The sequence below is a fragment of the Grus americana genome, chromosome 3, assembly GCF_028858705.1.
Source record: "Grus americana isolate bGruAme1 chromosome 3, bGruAme1.mat, whole genome shotgun sequence".
Taxonomy (NCBI): Eukaryota; Metazoa; Chordata; class Aves; order Gruiformes; family Gruidae; genus Grus; species Grus americana.
The window spans coordinates 60835269-60855305 of NC_072854.1; the positions used below are offsets into that span (position 1 = coordinate 60835269).

The 20037-nt window shown below is 42.2% G+C and overlaps 1 protein-coding gene across 1 annotated transcript in view; it reads right to left on the minus strand.

Moving 5' to 3' along the window:
• SAMD3 (sterile alpha motif domain containing 3) overlaps positions 1 to 20037 on the minus strand; it is a 41343-nt gene continuing 21306 nt past the window's right edge. Inside the window, exons 6-10 of the mRNA XM_054819614.1 lie at positions 17635 to 17802; positions 2837 to 3040; positions 2269 to 2440; positions 518 to 600; positions 1 to 285 (exon numbers count right to left, since the gene is read on the minus strand). Coding sequence (XP_054675589.1) covers positions 1 to 285; positions 518 to 600; positions 2269 to 2440; positions 2837 to 3040; positions 17635 to 17802 — 912 coding nt within the window. The remainder of the gene's footprint in view (positions 286 to 517; positions 601 to 2268; positions 2441 to 2836; positions 3041 to 17634; positions 17803 to 20037) is intronic.

Consider the following 20037-nt stretch of genomic DNA (forward strand, 5'->3'; position numbering starts at 1 on the left):
TCAGATACTGGGATGCACGGGTACCTCCAGCCCTCTCTTGACCTGGGTGGGCAGGGATGCTGGGCTCCTCACCTCAAAGACCAGGGACTCCAGGAAGCTGAGGGTCCTGTGGATTCTCTTTGGGCATGGGATGTCGAACACGTGGAATGCAGCCACCAGCGCCGCCAGGGCCATGGTGCAGTCATCGAGCTGGGCTAGCTCTTCTCTTTCTATGTACAGTGCAAACTCACATGAATTCACATTGAAGGGATTTTTGACTTCCAACACCGGTGTCGCCACCTTCACCTAAATTAAAAAAAGAAGGATATTTCAAATGATGTCACAACATCGCTTTGGTGAACAGATCAAACAAGTAAGTGTAATAACACTGTTTTGAATTTAGCTAGTATTTCTATCAATATTTGCCTTCTCCCCAAAAGGCAGGCTAATGTCATCGTTTTCCAGGAACTAAGCTGAGCCACTGAAAGGCCAGGTGATGTGGAAGAGAGACCAAGACTGCCGGTGCTCTGTCTCCTACCTCCTCATTCACTGCAACAAACAGACTGGAATCGTCTCCAAAGACATCTGGCAGGAGTAAACACGCAGCAGTCATTTTCATATCTGTCAAAGGCAAGGAATTCTGCTAAATTACAAATGAAAACGTTCTGGCACTGCAGTGTCGTCCTGGAAAAGCAGATTGTGGCTTATGAAACAGTTCAGCAGTGGAACTGTTGTTCAGTCCATTTCAAAGGGTAGTTTGTACCACGGTGAAGGTTTAGGTGCCTGGCAGTGGGCAGTAGTAATCAAATCATTCATGACACTCTGCTACTCAATATTACAATTAAATGTCTCACAATAAGTAAGCAATCCTTTGTGTTACTTCTAGTGGAGTTTGCAAGCTGAGTAGCCCTCCCACCCCCGCAGCCTGTCCCCAAACCCCTCTGTCCCCAGTAAATCGGACATCTCCGGGGAGCCCTGTGCCAGAGGACTCCACTTTGAAGGCTGCGGTACAAGCTGGTGCTGCAGGACCTCTGGGACGTGGTATCCGTCACCCCTCTGGTTCAGCTGTTACTGACCCTGGCATCTTTTTTGCAGATCAGGCTTCTGGTGGCGTGTTTCACTGAACCTATCTTGTCAGGCATTTATTACCGAGCTGCCAGGTCAAGTTGTTTGTGAGAGAAAAACAGGAAAGTAAAGGCCTTGGGACTTTACTAAGGTATGAGTTAAAATCTTTGTGGGCATATGGTGTAAGAAAAGGGGAAATTACTTACAACGTCCGTAGCTTTCTAAGGCCAAAGGTATGAGTAGAAAGTCATAAAGGGTTTCTGGATTAAGCTGTTCGTTGACACTTTTTAATCTGTCATGAGCTATTGAGTACCCATGTTTTTAAGCTTAAAGAAAGAAAACCTCAGGTTTTTAACCTACTCTGCTTGTTCCTTTAAGAAATACCCTGGTTATTAAAGGAGTGAAACTGCTATAGGAAACACACGTGTTCATTCTGTGTCACCTTTGACTTGACATCCTGGCATTACACCTCTCTGACAGAAGGACAGTCTAAGGATGACTTCTGTCAGAGCTAAGCTCCGGCATAGGCATCGACAGCTGCAGTTTGGGAAGAAAAAATGATTCTGAGTAACTGCTTCAAAGGTTTTTTCCCCCTGCAGAACCGCACTCCCAGGATTTCTGGGACTGAAAGAAGTTGAGCGGCAGCAGGCGCTCGCTCCCTCACAGCCGGCGAGCCAAGCGCGTCCAGGTATGTGGACCTCTTCGCATGGCCGGGGTACCTGCTCCCCAGCAGCACCAGCTGTGCGCTGATGTGAAACACAGTTAGTGGAAACTGCTGCTTTTATTTCACTGGGATGAAGACTTCAGCCATAGAAACAGTGTCTTTCTAAAGGAAAATCGTCTCTTTTATATGGGACTATTTCTTTCTAAAACAGAAAATTAGTTTTCTGCATGTATTTTTAGAAAACAATAGGCACTCTTTTACATACCTAGAGACACATAATTCTGCTCATTTATCAATACTTATTTTAAGGCAGTTACTAACTTTATCAAACCTGCACTCTTTATTTACTAGGAAAGACATAGTTTTAATACCTGATTTAATTTTCCTAGTAATTTATTAGCTTTTATTCTTAATGCTTCCCCATCACTATATATTTTTCAAGCAACTGTGACATTTTTAAAATGTTTTTGCAGTAAATTTGAGCTAGTTTAGTTACATAAGTAAGAACAATTAGCTACAACAAAACTCTGATATTCAGAGCATAGAAGATTTGTACTGACATTTCAGAATATCTTCCTCTGTGTGCCGCTTCAGATTTTCTTGCAGCATAATGTTAATTGGATTATTCCTCACCGCATACAAAGATAATATGTTTTCCGAATAAATCTCCAAAATCTCAACTGTTTTCTTATAAATGTCCATGTGCGTGAGAAGCTGGAACTCCCTAAAAAGCTAAAAGAAAAAGAAAAATTGGGTATTACTGCAATCCTCAAAACCAAAACTGAAAACAACACGAGGTGCACACTTTGAAGACAGGATAAGACTAGCTCAGTAAAATAAGTTTATGAACTAGAGGGGGTGGTTTAATTTCTTTGCAAAGCAGGGGAGCAATACATCAAGTAACACCAAAGCACTTCAGAAAACCCACTGGTGGTGTGTGTGGCATGTTGTAACACAGGACTGGTGAATCTTTTAAAGTGAGGTTAGCACCAAAAACATGAGTTAGATTAAAGAGGACAATGTCGATGGATACTTCAATGGAAACATCCACTAAAACACGTGTTTACGGTTGTGTCACATCTGTAGCATAGAATTCAATGATGTCATTATTAAAAATAGCTCTGTTACCTGATAAGGGCATCTTAAGAAAGGAAATAGTCTAAGAATGTCTTTTAAAGGTGCCTTATCGCTGATCATCTTCCTCCGTATTTCTATTGTCACATTCATTCTGTTATCCACTTCTTTCCAGTTTCTCTGAGTTTTCATATATTCTTGCTTAAGCCACTTAATGTTCACATCCATTGCACTGCCTTCAAGATGAACAGGTTCTTCCTATCAAGAAATGAAGGACAGAACGGTAACAAATCAGCTAGTCTTAATTGTATTACAACAGTAATGTTTGTTTGTGACCAGCTTGAGTAGGGATTCCTGTCCTCTTCCTCACTGCACAGGAACAGAGGTGGTGGGTCACACGATGTCATGCCATACCCTCCTCTACCCGGTTGAGAGGGGTGCTGGGAAAAAGTATAAAGTATAAAGTAAGACTCCACTGAACTGGTGTTCGTCGACTCCCATGGGTTATGTCTTTATATTTAATAGCCTTCAGTAGATTTTTTTCCTTCCATTATTTCTCCCAGTCACTTTTCCAACTCTCATAAAATCGTACTTTCCACAACATCCTGCGTTAAGTTCAGCAGTTTTAACTATGCACTGTCAGAAGAAATGCCACCTTTTGTTTGTTTTTTCCGGCTGCTTCTGCCTTCTAATTATCATACTGGATTCAAAGCCTACTCACCATCTCCTTGCCAATGTTGTTTTATAGATATGTCATATTCTGTTCTCAGCCACCTCTTTTCCAGCCAAGACTGTCCTAAGCTATTTAATCATTCCATATATAAAAGCTGGTCCATACTTTCAATTATCCTTGTCTTTGCATATTTGGTTACCCAGGATATGGAGAAGGCTGAGGTAATCAACAACTTCTTTGCCTCAGTCTTCACTGGCAAATCCTTGAGCCACACTGCCCAGGTCACAGAAGGCAGAACCGCCCACTGTAGGAGAAGATCAGGTTCGAGAATATCTAAGGAACCTGAAGGTGCACAAGTCCATGGGACCTGATGAGATGCATCCGCAGGTCTTGAAGGAACTGGCAGATGAAGTGGCCAGGCCACTCTGCATCATATTTGAGAAGTCCTGGCAGTCCGGCAAAGTTCCAACTGACTGGAAAAGGGGGAACATAACCCCCATTTCTGAGAAGGGAAAAAAGGAAGACCCAGGGAACTACAGGCTGGTCAGTCTCACCTCTGTGCCTGGCAAGATCATGGAGCAGATCCTCGTGGAAACTACGCTAAGGCACATGGAAAATAAGGAGGTGATTGGTGACAGCCAACATGGCTTCGCTAAGGGAAAAGTGTGCCTGACAAATTTGGTAGCCTTCTACAGCAGGGTTACAGCATTAATGGATAAGGGAAGAGCAGCTGACATCATCTACCTGGATTCGTGCAAAGCATGTGACACTGTCCCACATGACATCCTTGTCTATCAATTGGAGAAACATGGATTAAATGGATGGACCACTCAAATGGAAAAGGAATTGGCTGGATGGTCACACTCAAAGAGTTATGGTCAACGGCTCAATGTCCAAGTGGAGAACGGTGACGAGTGGTGTTCCTCAGGGGTCAGTACTGGGACCGGCACTGTTCAACATCTTTGTCAGCGACATGGACAGTGGGATCGAGTGCACCCTCAGCAAGTTTGCTGATGACACCAAGCTGTGCGGTGTGGTCGACACGCTGGAGGGAAGGGATGACATCCAGAGGGACCTTGACAGGCTGCAGAGGTGAGCCCATGAGAACTGCATGAAGTTCAGCAAGGCCAAGTGCAAGGTCCTGCACGTGGGTTGGCGCAATCCCAAGCACAGGTATAGGCTGGGCGAGGAATGGATTGAAAGCAGCCCTGAGGAGAAGGACTTGGGGGTATTGATTGATGAGAAGCTCAACATTACCCAGCATTGTGCGCCAAGCCAACCGTGTCCTGGGCTGCATCAAAAGAGGTGTGACCAGCAGGTCGAGGGAGGTGATTCTGCCCCTCTACTCCACTCTGGTGTACTGCGGCAAGTACAAGAGAGACATGGAGCTGTTGGAGTGAGTCCAGAGGAGGGCCACGAAGATGATCAGAGGGTTGGAGCACCTCTCCTGTGAGGACAGGCTGAGAGAGTTGGGGTTGTTCAGCCTGGAGAAAAGAAGGCTCCAGGGAGATCTAATTGCGGCTTACCAGTATCTAAAGGAGCCTACAGGAAAGCTGGAGAGGGACTGTTTATCAGGGAGTGTAGTGACAGGACAAGGGGTAATGGGTTTAAGCTGAAGGCAGGTCTATTTAGATTAGATGTTAGAAAGAAATTCTTTACTGTGAGAGTGGTGAGGCACTGGAACAGGTTGCCCAGAGAAGCTGTGGCTGCCCCCTCCCTGGAAGTGTTCAAGGCCAGGTTGGATGGGGCTTTGGGCAACGTGGTCTAGTGGAGGGTGTCCCTGCCCATGGCAGGGGGGTTGAAACTAGATGATCTTTGAGGTCCCTTCCAACTCAAACCATTCTATGATTCCATGATTCTATGATTTTCTAATTTCACTATGTCCTTTATGAAGTGAGCACAGTAAAACTTCAAATACTAGCTGAGATGCTGGGACACCACAGGTGCATATAGTTGAATAACGCACTCCCTTTTGTTTCTTTCTTAAGTAATTCTGAGTATTCAATACACTTTTTTGGACTGCTGCTTAGCATTGTGCCAAATTTTCTTTGGCATAGTATAAAAATGTAATTTGTGAATGGCAATAATAAGCTCAGTGCCCATAGTGTGAATGTTGTTAGGACTGGTGTTTCTCCTTGCCTTATTTTACATCTATCACTACTAAATTTTATCTGCTGGTTTTTTTGCCCTGTCGCTCAGTACCATGAGATCCTTCTGCAATTCTTCATTGTTTGTCTTTAGTAGCCTTAGTAGCATCACCAAATGCGGTCAGCCATTTTCCACATCATTTAGAAATATATTGAACTGCATAAACGAAGCATTAATAATCTTTTCCACTGTAAAAAGCAACTATTTCTCCCTAGCCTTCTTTGTTCTGTCTTTTAGCTGTTTATCCATGCAAGGACCTTCCTGCTTATCCCCTCAGACTATATCCTCTAAGAGCCTTTGAAAGGCATGTGGTGAAATCTCTTCTGAAGTTAAACTATATCAGCTGGATTTCCCGTGTCCTCAGGGTTGCTGAATACTTCAAAGAACTAATGAATTTATGAAGAATTACTTCTGTTGACAGGAACTTTGTTGATTCCTTCCCAGTATGTTCATCTCTTCGGTCTGCATTAGAGTTCTTGCCAATTGGCCAGTAAAGACGGGAGGGTCAATGTGTTCCCTAGCTCTCTCCTGAAACTCTAGAAACTGGCATCAAATTTGCTACCTCCAGTTTTCTAGTATCATGTTTCATGAGAGAAATTGCACATGACAATTAGAAAATTACCTATTTTTATCCTTGGACACATCTGAAAATTTTGCACAAATATCATCTGGTCTTGGGAATTTGCTACTGCTCATTTTAGTATATGATTCTGTAACCTCTGCTCTGACGCACTGATCTGAGACGGATGCCCTGACATTGCCTATGAAGAACGGTCCTAGTAATGTGAATGCCCTCGTCTGAGAAGCAAAGTCTGTCTGTTTGTTCTCGTATGGCTTTATGTGCTGCGAGCGCTCCTGCACCTGGAGAGTGCACCCTGAGCACTCCTGTCCCTAAGCTCTGGCAGGCTTCCTGCTTCTCATCTGTTTGAACAAGCCTTTATAACCAGCGTAGAAAAGGCAGAAAAACCACAAAACCAATTCTGTGTAAATCTCCAGCAGATCGCTCACAGTCATCTGAGTCCTGTTTTGCTGCTGGCATACCTCATCTCTGCAAGCATTAGTAATTGGTATTTTCTGGTATCTAATTTATACTGATTACCGACTGTTAATACCATTCTAGTATTCACCCATCCCGAAGTGAGCCATTCAGCTGTTCCTTAACCTGTTAACTTGCACTAAGTTGGACAGACTTGCTTCAGCATGACCACTGCACAAAAACAAGCATTGGTCCATTCAGTCGGTCTCAAGATGCTCATGCTTTCTCACACATGTACCCACACAAACTTGGATTGTTGTTTGAGGGTTTTTTAATTGTATTTATGTTTTATACTCTGGGCAAGAGATAGTTTGAAGTCTCTGATGCAAAAGAAGCTCTGTTACTACTGGCTTCTCCTGTGGGTGTTCTTCCAAGCCTCCTGCCTGTAGATCAGGAGCTTCTTCAGCCACCTGATGTGGAGCACAGCAGCTCCTTTCCAAAGGGGCCATCACCATCAGTTCCTTACTTGCAGAGGCAGGAAAGCAAAGCAAACTCAACCCAGTGTGCTGTAACCACGGACAAACTGACTGGGTTGCTTAGAAACAAACACCGAGGAGAACAAGTTGTGACCTTTACTCCAGCTTATCTCCATCCCCCTTGTCAAGGCAAACACTGCTCGAGTTGATGCACTCGCCATCTAGTCAGCTCTACCCTTGAGAGCTAGTTGAGCTAAGGACATTATTAACTAGCTAAATGAGCCCATTTGACATTTTTGTAAGCATCAATGGCAAGCTACCAATAGAAGTATGGCAGTGGTATAAGGAACAATTGCTGTCATACTTACCTACTAGGAAAAAAATAATGGAAGGCCAAACTTTGTTGTGTACATCATCCATTGCATACGAGTAACAAACAAAAGTCAATGTCAGAATTGGTTTTCTTGCAGTGTTCAGCCTGATTAGAGCAATCACCATCTGTAATCTTTTCATCTTTTTAAGCTGCACTTCTAGGCTGAAGAAAGGTGTTGGTAGTTCTGAACTTTAAGCTCTTTAACATAGCTTGTTTAAACTAGCAGTCTATGTAATGGATATATGTACCCAGCCATAAAACACATCTTAAAACTTCAGTCAAATAACAGACCTCCAGAAATGTACCAAGTCTATGGTAGCACCGTTCAGATACCAATTAACGACAGTTTTCTACTGACCTTAGTGTCCATCACTTTTTCAGAGATTACTTCTCATTCATTAAAGTGCAGTGGAAACATAACAAATAAAGTTTATGTACCTTGAGGATGGGCGATAGTAAGTATGATATAAAACACTTGGGGTGTTGTAAAACAATGCTGCTTGCAATGAAAGAGCAAGCAAATACCAAGTTCTAAGGTAGGCATTAGCGACCAAAGTTGCTATGATTTGGGTGACTCCTTGTCTATATACAGTGACAGGTCTGTGCCTTTTATATCTCATCATTTTGTCTCTGGACAGTTTCTTTCCTACTGGGGAATACAAACAATATGCTGTAGTATATAGAGCTCTGTAAATATAGATTAGTTGGTAACTGGGAGGTTAGATTTACTGCATCATTGCATGTTTCTCTATTCCAACTGATTTAATGCAAGTGGCGTACGTTTATTGGTCAAGAACAGAACAGAGCAACGGGACCTCACTGGTACATGAAGTCTAATGGCAGCGACAATCTTTAGCAGAATCAGTGTGGAATTAGAGAATAGTGAACTTAGATGTTTCTGGATGAGTAGTTGTTTTCACAGACAACCTAGCTGAAAATCCAAAGGGTAAAAGCATTCTGATTTATGTTGCTCATTATTTCTAAGCATAGTTTCATTCAACTAAAATCTGAAGGTTTTTGATAGAGCGGGAAAGTTTGGCATCACTTGATTTTTTTCACAAATCATTTCTGACCTCAGGATTTATTAGATTCTAACAGCAAAAGAAGTTTTTGCTTTTATTAAAAAATTAAAAAATACCATCCTTGTAGCAGAATGTGTTCTGTGTGTAACTTGCTTTATAACTCAATTCCCATTATCTTCAGACCTTCTTCCTATTTTGCAAATTTGCCTTTTTTCTAGTAAAGTACAATGAATATTAACTCAGTCACACCTAAATGCATGATTGATGTTTCATTTTTTTCCTTTTAGTTTTTAGTTTGTGAACAAGTTGATTTTTAAGGTAGATAGAAAGGTAACTGAGAGTTGGCTTCTTTCTTTTGGGGGAAAGACATTATCTCAGGGGCACACCATTTTGCAATGTATTTTAAGTTTTATTGGAGAATGAGTTCAACTGTGATTTAAAATCTTTTATAGCAAACTTTGACATTGCTGGTGTGAACAGGAACAAGCTGGGTTTGGAAAGCTGGTTACTGCACCCCGTGCTAATTTAGGAAAGACTCTAGATGCTCTCCGCTTTAACCATCAAAGTGAGAAAGCTATTGACAGCACAGCAACATTCCAGTAAAATTTTGACAATGAGGTTAAACCTCAGTTATTTCAATACTGGGGAAAAGCAATCCCATCTCCACTGAAACCAGTATCCTCTGTATCAATGTCTGAAGAAGTGAAGCCAAAGCTACCAGGTCAGCATGTGTGCAGGACAGATCTAAAACAGTAGCCTCTTTAAATGAGGAATCCTTCATTCCTGATGTCACCCAACCTCCTCTGGCCTGATTTTCAATTGTGTCACCAGTAACATCCATTTACCTTGCAGCAGTAAGGAGAATGTTAATTGGTGATCTTTAACTATTTTTGTATATAGGTTTTTGTCTTATTTAGCAATATAAATACTTAGTTTATCATGTAAAGAATTTCCTCTCTTTTTAAATAATAAAAGTTTGATTTATTAATAAAAAATATTTCTGGAACAAACAAGAATTTACCTCAATGCCTTTAAAAAAGCTGCCTTTTTGTCACAACCTCCTGAGAAATACAGCAGAACAGAGAAAAAGGTCAAAAGGATGCAGAAAGGAAGTTAATGAGGTAAGCAGAGGACATCCAGTGCTTGTAAGTCAGTGTAACCTGGACCTTGCCTGAGGGACGGTCCTGCCAAGGCTCTTAGCCCTTCGGCTGGATTTACACACAAAGTGTGACAGGAATAGGGAGCCCATCCCTGAGTGCGCGTGACCGCAACTACCCTCAACTTCTTGGCATCTCGGACACCTGTGACTAAAGTCACTAGATCTAGGAGTCACACAGGTTGTAGGGCTCTCTGCCCATGCTCCAGATGCCTTTTGACAGTGACCCCCAATTGATATTCACAGTTCTCCTTGGAACCATATATAAGTAGGTTGTGTTAAGATGCTCACATTAAAGCAAGAAAACATACATACATACATAAAACAACTAGACTCCAGATCCTTCATGTCTCCCATCTCCTGAAGCAAGAAGATAGTCATTTGGTCGGAGACAGGTTTTTAAATAAAGGCCCAAATCCTTAAAGTACTCTTGATGGATCTTGATTTTTCCCAAGATGCAGCTAGCGATTATATTACCATATTCTTGTGAAAAGCCCCAGCTAGCAGGGCACTTTTATGAGTCACTGCCACGGCCAAGGAAATAAAGCTGCTACATCTCCTTGTGGGGAGGAAGGGAGCAATTCTTATGCATGATGTGTATCTCCAAGGTCTAAGCTTTCAGTTACGGTTGAAAGCCAGCATCATAAATCCTAAAAGTCATTAACGTCAACACCAAAGTAACATGACTGCCTAATCACGGAGTGATGAAAGCTCCTCTGGTGAGGACAGAAGGCACCTCTTGCTCTTTACAAGATTTTACACCAGTTCCTGAATGGTAAATGTAGCCTAGCTGTTGCTAACGACAAAGATCAAGATCTCTTTTTCAAGAATGCCAACAGGACCTACTGACTTCTTAGTTTGAGAGAGTTAATTCAAGTAGGACTAGTAGAGTTAAAGGGATGGACATGAGGACACAGCACTGCATGCTGTTGGTCTGTTCACTGCCAGCCATGAGTTCAGGTCCCTCACCTGGGATGCTCTGGGAATATTCCTTTGAGGGAATTCCTTTGGATGTTTGCTGGAAAGGGTAGAAACCATGCAATGGTAATGAGAACCATCTCCTGAAACAGCAGTGCCACATAGACAGGTTCAGTGGTGTCAGCACTGAATGGGAGTTCCTTTTACACCATACTTTGGCACTGGGACTGGGTTGCTGATGAGTAGCAGTGTTGGTACAGCTGTTGCGTTGCCTTTGATTATAGCTGCTCTTGTCAGCTCCCAGCAGCAGCTAATATTTCCTTTGGAAAAACATTTCAATTTTGCCTTGCTAGATGCCCATGCATACTCCAGGTCATGTTATTGCTTAGAGCGTTGATGCTGCTAACACTTCTTGATTGCTGAGTAGACTTGCATCAGAGGTGGCATCAATGCTCAAGGTACTTATGCAAGAAAGCTTAACAGTAGCAGTTTTAGTGTCTTCTCTGTGCCTAAACAAAGAGTATGATGCCAGCATACTCACACTGGGGAGTATGGTGGGACCCTTGTTTGGGGTAATCTTTTCCATTAATTGGGTTTTGTAACTTCGTCAGGATGAAAACCAGCTTTCACAGGTAGTTAAGTGAGCATAATCTGAATCTTGTGTCTTGATTTTTGAGTAGTGAAAAGTGAGTGTTCCTATTTTGTCTGGAATACATACAGACACAAAGCATTGTAAAAACACACTGCACAGAACAGTTTTTAATACCACAATTGTAAGGGACAGCCCTTTTTCTGTGGTGACTTTTAGTATGCTCGGCATTGGGGCATTTATATCAGGAGGAACTTTCAAACAAAATAATGATCATTAGAAAGCGAGGATTTGCTAAAAAAAAAAAACCAACCCAAACACCCAAGACAGAACTGGAACAAGTCTGAATCTGAAAGGCAGGCAGTAAGCTGGACACTGCTCAGGAACCATCTTCTCGCCCCAGAGGGTGAGGGAGAACTGAGGTGGCATCGCAATTGTGCCACCTCACATGTCCAAACACTGAACACAAAGACAGCCAAAACAGCATGGGCAGACTGCTTTCATGCAAAATGAGCATGTAACCTACTGCAGGATCCATGCTGACTGGGACTCAAATGAGATGTTTAATTAAAGCAGGCTCCGCTTTAATTAAACATAATTACCGTTTTGAGCCAGGCAGACACTCTCAGAGCTAGACTGACATGCCAATGCTAACTGCAAACTTTCAAAGCCACATAAGTCAGTTTATTTCTGACCACAACTGCTTTCTGGTTTGTCAGCTGCCAAACACACAGCATAAGCAAAATGGATGAAATCTATTTTCCTCTACCAAGGGACAACCCATATTTCACCCTTTATGTTAACTCACAGAACAACAGAGATACTGAATGACATAAATAAGAAGGTGAAGCATAAGATGTACACCAGGAATTTGTGTTTAAAGCTTCTGCTTTGACTCTAAAAGCATTTTAAAATGTTGGCTAAGCAACACCACACTATGTATGCACATCAAAGTTTTAGTGGGAAAATCAAGTTATAACAGTACAGCCATTGAATGATCATTCATATACACACACTCACATTCCAGCTGTGCAGACATTCAAGCACTTGATTTGGAGCCTTTGGAACCTTAGAGGAAAAGGGGCTATCACCCCTGCTTCATCTGTCACAGCATTCACAGTATAGATGGTACCTAATGCCGTACCTGCCCAATAGTGCCTCTCAACCACAAGACTGAGCCAAATGAGCTTTTGCATCTCATGCCCAAGTTGTTCATCCTTTGAGAATTTTATAGACATTTGACTCATTTGGTTTCCTTTTGCCCTTGCTGATGACTTTTTTTTCCCTCCTCATTCCTCCCTTTTAGTCCAGCCATCACCTCCCAAATCCTATCCAGTCTGCACTCCTTGAAACCTTGTTCCAAGTTTCTAACTCCTGCAGTGGCATAATCTCATTGACAAACATGAAACTAGTTATCACCTCAAAGAAAAGCATATCCCTATTAAATGTCTAACTTGCCTAATTTACCTAATTCGAGAAAAAAGAAACTCCAGCTCACAGGTTAACCATCACTCAATCCTGATTCCTCCTTTCATCAAAGACAATTTCCAGATCATGATGAGCATAAAGCCAATGGGGTAAACCTCTGTGAAGCACCTAAAAGCAGCAACTTTTCCATCACCATCACCATTTTTCTCCTCACAACTAGCCCTAAGACCCCCCGCAGAGGCTCAAGCAGACTCCCAGCTTCAGTATGAGTCTGACCTGGGCAAAAGGTTGTGCAAGCTGAGGAAGGGTAAAGGCAAAAGACAGCATAGATCATCTGCTTCACCCCATTAAATGACTGGCTTCCTTCAACAATCAGCTCCCTCGTGCTGGCTGGTACAGGGACTGTCTTCTACATCTGCCCTGAAACAGGTACTTTGTGCAGGTTAAGCCTTCCAGGCCTCATCATTAAATCTGGCTTTGGGCACCCAAGGTGATCTTAACGTGGATTTTGGCCAAACTCAGGAAGCCCATCACACAGCTTTTCAACAACCCTCCTCCTGTTTAAAGCCAGGAGGCCCATCCATTGTCTCCGAGACAAGCTCTCTCTGAGCTTCTTTAGCTAAGGGACAGCCTCAGCCTTACAGCAAGAATGTTCTCACTAGCTTCACTGCTCTTGTACTGCATGATACCACCAAAGCAGACACATTGTGCCCAGCTTCCACCTGGATGCCTCCTGGGCCAGAAGGCTTCTCTGATTTTCATCTGGTCCTCTTAGCACAGAGGTCTTCCCTGATTTTCATCTGGTCCTCTTGGCAGAGGATTTGCACATTGACCATTTTCAACATTCCTGCTTATCTTCCCTGTACAGGAATAATATCAGCAGATGTCCAACTTAATGGGTTTAAGTTTCTGCAGAATCCTTCTGCTTCTCTCAAAGTACTCACCAAAACATTTCTTACCTCTTTCCCACAGATAGGAGATGGTCTGCTGGTGCCCCCTTTATAAATTGTCTTGCCTATGTTATTCCCAGTTCTACTGGGTGTGACAAATATACCCAGTTATCTGAAAACATCAACCGCTATCTTAACTGACGTCTTGTCACAGCCTATTTCTCCTTTTCACACCTAACTCCAAATTTACTTGTGTGACAGCTTCAAAGAAGCCCTGATGACCTCACAAACAGGCTGTCATAGGATGTAAGAAGCTGGAGGCATTAGAAGAGGTACTGTACTTTCTCTCCACTTCTGTTTAAGATCATGAACTACTAACAGTCTTCTAGCCTGTTATATTCCCTTAAAATTCAGGTAACTTAAGATATCCTTAAGATAGTTCCTGTGCTGACAGGTTTTCTCATACAACAGCTGGGATGAATTGAAGGAGCTTGATTCAGTTGCATAGATATAGCTATTTAGTGGCATTTGAGATGTCATAAGGGTATCCCAGAAACCTCTGGAAGTAGTGGAATATGACACAGGACCTATGGGAGACTCATGCCCTTCTGGATTGGCAGGTGGAGCCATGCAGGACATCTGTGGGCATTTTTATGTCTGTCTTCAGCTAGCTGAATTGATTGTGATGTCACGCTTTCCATGGACAGCACTGTTCAAGACTGACAAGATTTCAAAACTTGAAGGGGACAATTTGCTCTTTGGTCACCACCTCAGCGATGACTATGCTAGTATTTGAACCACATGCTTTCATCATATGGAAGCCAATCACCAGCTCTAACTGCATTTCCCTCTTTATCACCTTTTGCCTTTTGATAATCCTCTGGCCAAAGATGCACACCAAGAGTGTTCTATCTTCCTACTGGCTCCCCCAAGTCTAGGGCTCCTCCTGTTACAACTTGCAGGAGATGGTTTCTCTCTTAGCCTGAAGGACCATAAGCCAAATAATTCCTTAGGGCAGAAGAAGGGTTTTATGGTGCCATTTTGATGTTAAAAAAAAGAATAAGGAGATCAGTCAGAACAAGCCACTACATGGCTGCCTTAGCAGCAATCCCACCCTGGCTGCAGAGGGGAGATTGGCTTGCCTTTCTGATTTATTTTCATGCTATGATCACCCTTTCATGGAAAGTATCTTCCATTTGCAGCAGATGAAGGTCATTACCATTACAAAGCACTCTTCCCTGGATTACTGCAGCTCCAGGATATTTGGCTGACTGCAGAAAAGGACTGAGGAGGATTCTCACTCCATAGCCAGAAAATTTGTTAATTAAGGAGGCTTTCCTGATCAAGTTCCGAATATCCCTCAGGCATGGAGGCTCATATTAATGTCTATGTCAGGCATAGTCCAAGTTTCTTTCTGATGGTGGCTCAACCTGATGAACATTTGTAGAGAGCATCATTTCAAGCAAAGTCTCCTTCAGTGACAGACAGCTCCAGCATGGGTTTACGTGCTTACTTCATCATCATTTTACAGCCCCAGGCACTGCACTTGCTCAAGACCTTTCCTGTAATGCTAGCCACTCTAAAATGAGTATACTCTTCAGTCCTGCTTGAATATAATGCTCTGTAATGAGCAACACATCAGCAGATGTTTTAAAGAAACTGGAGGAGAAAGCCAGATGCTGCATCTGGAAGCAGTGCCCCGCATAGGAGGCCAAGTAACGCTCCTGCTGTGTCTGGAGGAGGAATGCCTGCTGGCAGGTAACCAGGCTTGGACAGACATCATCTGTGGCTCTAAGCACATCCCAAAACATCACAGGGAGCTTGTCCTGGCAAGGAACTGTTTTTTCACATGATGAAATGGAGAGGAGTCAAGGATTTTATTAGTAGTAATACCTTTATTACTCTTTTTACATTAAAAATTGCCAGGTATACCAGCAAGGCATTTCCTATTAGTAAATAATCTTTTTATCAGTTTCATACCATTAACAATCCAAGATTATACTGACGCAAAGCACATCTGACAGAGTTACATCTTACGACTGTTCAGAAACTAAAGCCCAACACAGAAGTCAGCTGCGCGGCTGGTAAGTAGGTCATCTGCTGGGAACAGATGTGCTCTCTCATCTGCACTGCTTGCCAGTTGGCTTTGACCTATCATGCCCTAAAGGTCCTACTCTGCCTATTTAAGGGAGAGTGTGGAGACACAAAGGGGCTAGGAATCCTTGACTGATCATTCTCCAAAGGTCTCCTTAACCTGGAACTCTATTGGCTTCTAGAGTTCACATAAGGCTGACCTGTTCTTCCAAACTTGGAAAATGGATGAAGACAAGGGGATCTGCCTAATGGTAATTCAAATATCATTTGGTTTTGCCTCTGTATTGACTTCTAGACCAAATATTTATTTTTTGACACTAAAACTCTTCATTTAGCAGTTTAAATTTATCACAAAATAGTTGGTGCCAAGGACTGGCAGAAAGGTGCCTTTATGTGTGTTCCTAAATATACAGAATGAAAAACACCACACTGCATTTGTTTAAAAGAATATTAAATGACTTGTTCAGCTGTGTACATTTGTAGTGACATAATTTAGGATCTCAGAGCCAGGCATACCTGCTTTCAATGTAGAAACACATTTAAAACTAAGAAAGTTATGATTCCCTCAATTTTGTGGGACTCATTCTTAAGACTTAATAGGCTTCATATGTGTTAATTCTTGCATTTATATTTATATATTTGTTCAGGATACAGGAAAAATGAGAGAGAGAGAGAAGGAGAAAGAAGAGGAAGAGAGGAAGAGAGGGACGGAGGAAGAGAGGAAGGAAAAGTTGTTCAGGGATACTCAGCATCCTGTCAGCTCCTTTCAGTTTAACACTCATTCACTTTAAGGCTAGCAGAAAATGCCTAGGACTTTAGAAGAGATGGAACGTACTTTTTTCTTCTTCAATTTCTAAAGCAAACAAGGGATGACCAGTGATGGCCTTGGGCAATGCAGTTTACAGACACACGGCACAGTGCAGTTACACCTTCTCTATAAAAAAGAAAAAAAAAAAAAAGTGGATCATGCAGTCCCTACAGGATCACTACAAAACCCTTCTCAACTAGCTGATGTGACAAAAAAAAAAAAGACCCACATTTGCTCTTTCCAAGTATTAGCAGATAAAGAATGGCTAACTCAATACATACACAAAACTAGGAGTCTATCATGTCTCCTTTACTGCATGCGAGACTGTTTATTGTTTTCAACCAAATTAAAGGTATCTTACTTCATACGTTCTGCAAACTGTTCAACTAAAGCAGGCAAAAAGAGGGAAGTGTTTACTCCTGCACATATTAATCAAAAGGGGATAAACAGAAGTTACTAGAGCTTCTAAAAAAACAAACCAAAAACATATATCTCCTTTTTGGGTAGAAAACTACAGCTACCTTCAAACACAAGGGAGATGTATGTAGAAATGCATCCAGTAAATCACTTGCTCCCCTAAAGACATGTGTCTGGTAAAAGGCAGGATGGACATATGTAAACTAAAGTCAAATATCTGCTTTAATATCTTATCACTTTCTTACAATTGTTTAATTTGACCACATTTTAATTGCAGCACTGAAGGTAGTGTGAGGAGTGCTGGCAAAGCATAACTGGAACCTTAATGTTTTTATGAAAGTGTATAAATTAACTAGTATGCTTCAAACACTTGCTGAACAGCGATGGCTCTCTGAATTCTCTAACTAGAGGGAAATACAGAAACTGCACGCATACGTTCATAAGCATCCCTATATATATCATCACCATGAACACAAAGAGCTTTTACATAACAAAGTGCAATGTGCCAGTAGGATACGGCCATTTGCTACCAGTTCAAATAGTGCTTTGCATTCTTATTTGTACAGAGGTTTCAGCTCTTAGATGTAAGCCTCTGTTGGAGGTGTATAACCTAAAGCAGAATGGGAATTTCAAAAATGCCAGAATGGGCATTTAAAAAAAAATAGAATTTTATGTCCAACTGGCAACAAATGTGCAAGGCATCCAGTATCCGCTGTTGATACTTAGTTATCCAGAAACAAAACAAAGTAAAGGGTCTGGCTATAGGACAAACTCTATACAAAATGACTTTAAGTAGGATGAAATCACTTCATTCGATCCTTTTCTGGCTGGTGGCCTTACTGTCTGAAAAGACATGGAACTCAGTTAAGTGCCAAAAATCTTACCTCTACTTGCACCCGGACGTCATCAGGTTTGTTTTCAGCACAAGAAGATTTCCTGGTCTGTCCTCGCCTGTGGCCAAATTTGCATTTGTTCCTCAGGACTTGCTCATCATCTTCAATGGGTCTTCGCACATATTTGAAACGATCTTTAAGGGCCCTTTTCCATAGCAACTGCATGGGGAAAAAAGAAATCTGTCATTACCAATTTCTTGCAAGAATTTGCCCCATTCCTAAAGAAGGTCACTTTGTTTTATCTAACCCTATTTTATTAAAAAGTGTTTGCCACTAAGCAGAAAAAGATTCATAGGGTGGCATCAGTGTACTGGTGGCTTCAGGACTGAAGGAAACATAAGCACCTGTGGTATATGACTCTACGGCAACTAAACAGCAGGGCTACTGGCACCAGTGTGGTTCATTAAGGATAGCAGTAATTGAACCTAAGGATCAGATTTATCCAATATAACCAGAGCTGTCAGTGAAACTGCAGTTTGCTTTCCTTTTCTCAGCTCTTACTTTGGGATCCACCATGACATCAGGTCATGAAACTACACAGTGAATCAGATCAGCTCACTGATGCTACAGAAAACTAATGTTTGGTTTGGGGTTTTTTGAGTGGATTATTTTTCCCCGGCCTCTGAACATCATCTGACTGGTTGTGCAGTTGTATCATTATTACATCTAACACAAGGGAGCAGGAAAGACACAGTGGGATGCTCCCTTTTGCAGGGAGCCTACAGTTACACTGGATGAAGTGTATTATTAAACTGAACTCAAAACTGCCAAATTAAGAGGGTCATTTAAGTAGGTCCTAGCATTTGTGAGACTCCTTAAGGCATGCAAGTTGCAACTTAAAGGCAGTTCTGCACAACAAGTGGACGCAGTCCCTGTTTAACAGAGCTGCTGATCGCTCCTTGGCAGCTGAACTTCCTCGTGCATCCTTATGGACAGACGGCCGGTCGCCTGCAGTCCCTGGCTGGGCATCCTGTGGCGGGACCCAGCCATGTAACTACCGGCAAGCCGGGAAGCAATTACTAAGCCGAGGCTGCTAAACATGTCTGCAGGCAAAACCTGCAGCTGTGAATATTGAAAATATTTTGTCAGATCCTCAAAAGCAACCTCTTATTTCAGTTATTGAGGGGTTTTCAACAGTCAGAGGCATCAAAAATTAGTCACAAAAGTGACTGTAGATGACAATGTAGCAAGAGATATTCAAAACATCTGTTACCTAATTTTCTAAAATTGACTCCAATACTATACTCACTTAATACCATACTCTTACTGAACACTATACTCAAGCCTGTACTCACTGACATACTAAAGCACGATATAAACAGAAGAATCATTACCCCAAATTTCTTACCAAAATTATGTCCTTTATTAGTCAAGGTCATATGACTTTAAGGGTTAAATTTAGTGTAAACCAGAATTCAGTAAAAGTGGACTAAGTAGTACAGTATCTTTCCTTGCAGCGAGCCTGACACACCTGCTGTTCTCGCCCACAGGGTACGGATGGGAGGGCGAGGATGGTGTTGAGGGCAGCGTTATGTTGCCTTTCTCCTGCTCAAAATACTCCTCCCAGCTCCCTAGGGTTGACTTACAGGTCCTCAAACCTAAAAGCAAGGCCTCCAATAATGGTGAAAAATGAGAGCAGAAGATCTATGAGAATACAGCCCCTGTGGCATCTACCTCAGCTCTTCTTGGGCAGCCCTGGGCTGGCCAGGGCAGGTGTGCTCCCCGGGGGGGACACTTTCTGCCACCCACCTACGGGCTCGTACAGAAGTATCCTCTCACTGCCAGTCACATGTGAACATCTGAGAACTGGAAAGAAAACAAACCCATCTGCATTTCCAGTATGTAAACTTCAGACTTTGGGTTCTGCCAAAGCAGGGGTCACGTCGTCACCAACCTAAACGTAACGATGAGAAGTAGAGCACAACTTGCTCACCCGGTCTACTCACAAGGCATATTTACAGCCTCAGTTTGAGTATTACACCCCAGCGCTGTTTTCAAAAGCAGTAAGGTGACTACATGCCTCGAAAATCCCATTAAGGTTCCTAAATATATTTACAATTCTGGCCCTGATGCAAATACCCCAGCATTATGTGCTTAGCAAAATTTTTTTTTAATATTGTTATTTTAAGGCTGTTAAGAAACAAGCAAACAAAAAACCCTTTAGTTTAACGCTTCTCTGAAGTGTTCAACAGATGTTAAAATATTTTAAAACACTATTGTCCCAGAATACATTACCAGCTGACAATTTAAATATCCCCTGAGTTGAGTGTTGTGCAGTTTCTTTCTTTTGAAAACCTTTGTTTGGCTAGGAGACATTTTTGCTTATTCTTCCACATGAAAGAATATGCTGACACCTATACAGAGCTTTAAATATCCCCTCAAAGTTCAAAACAT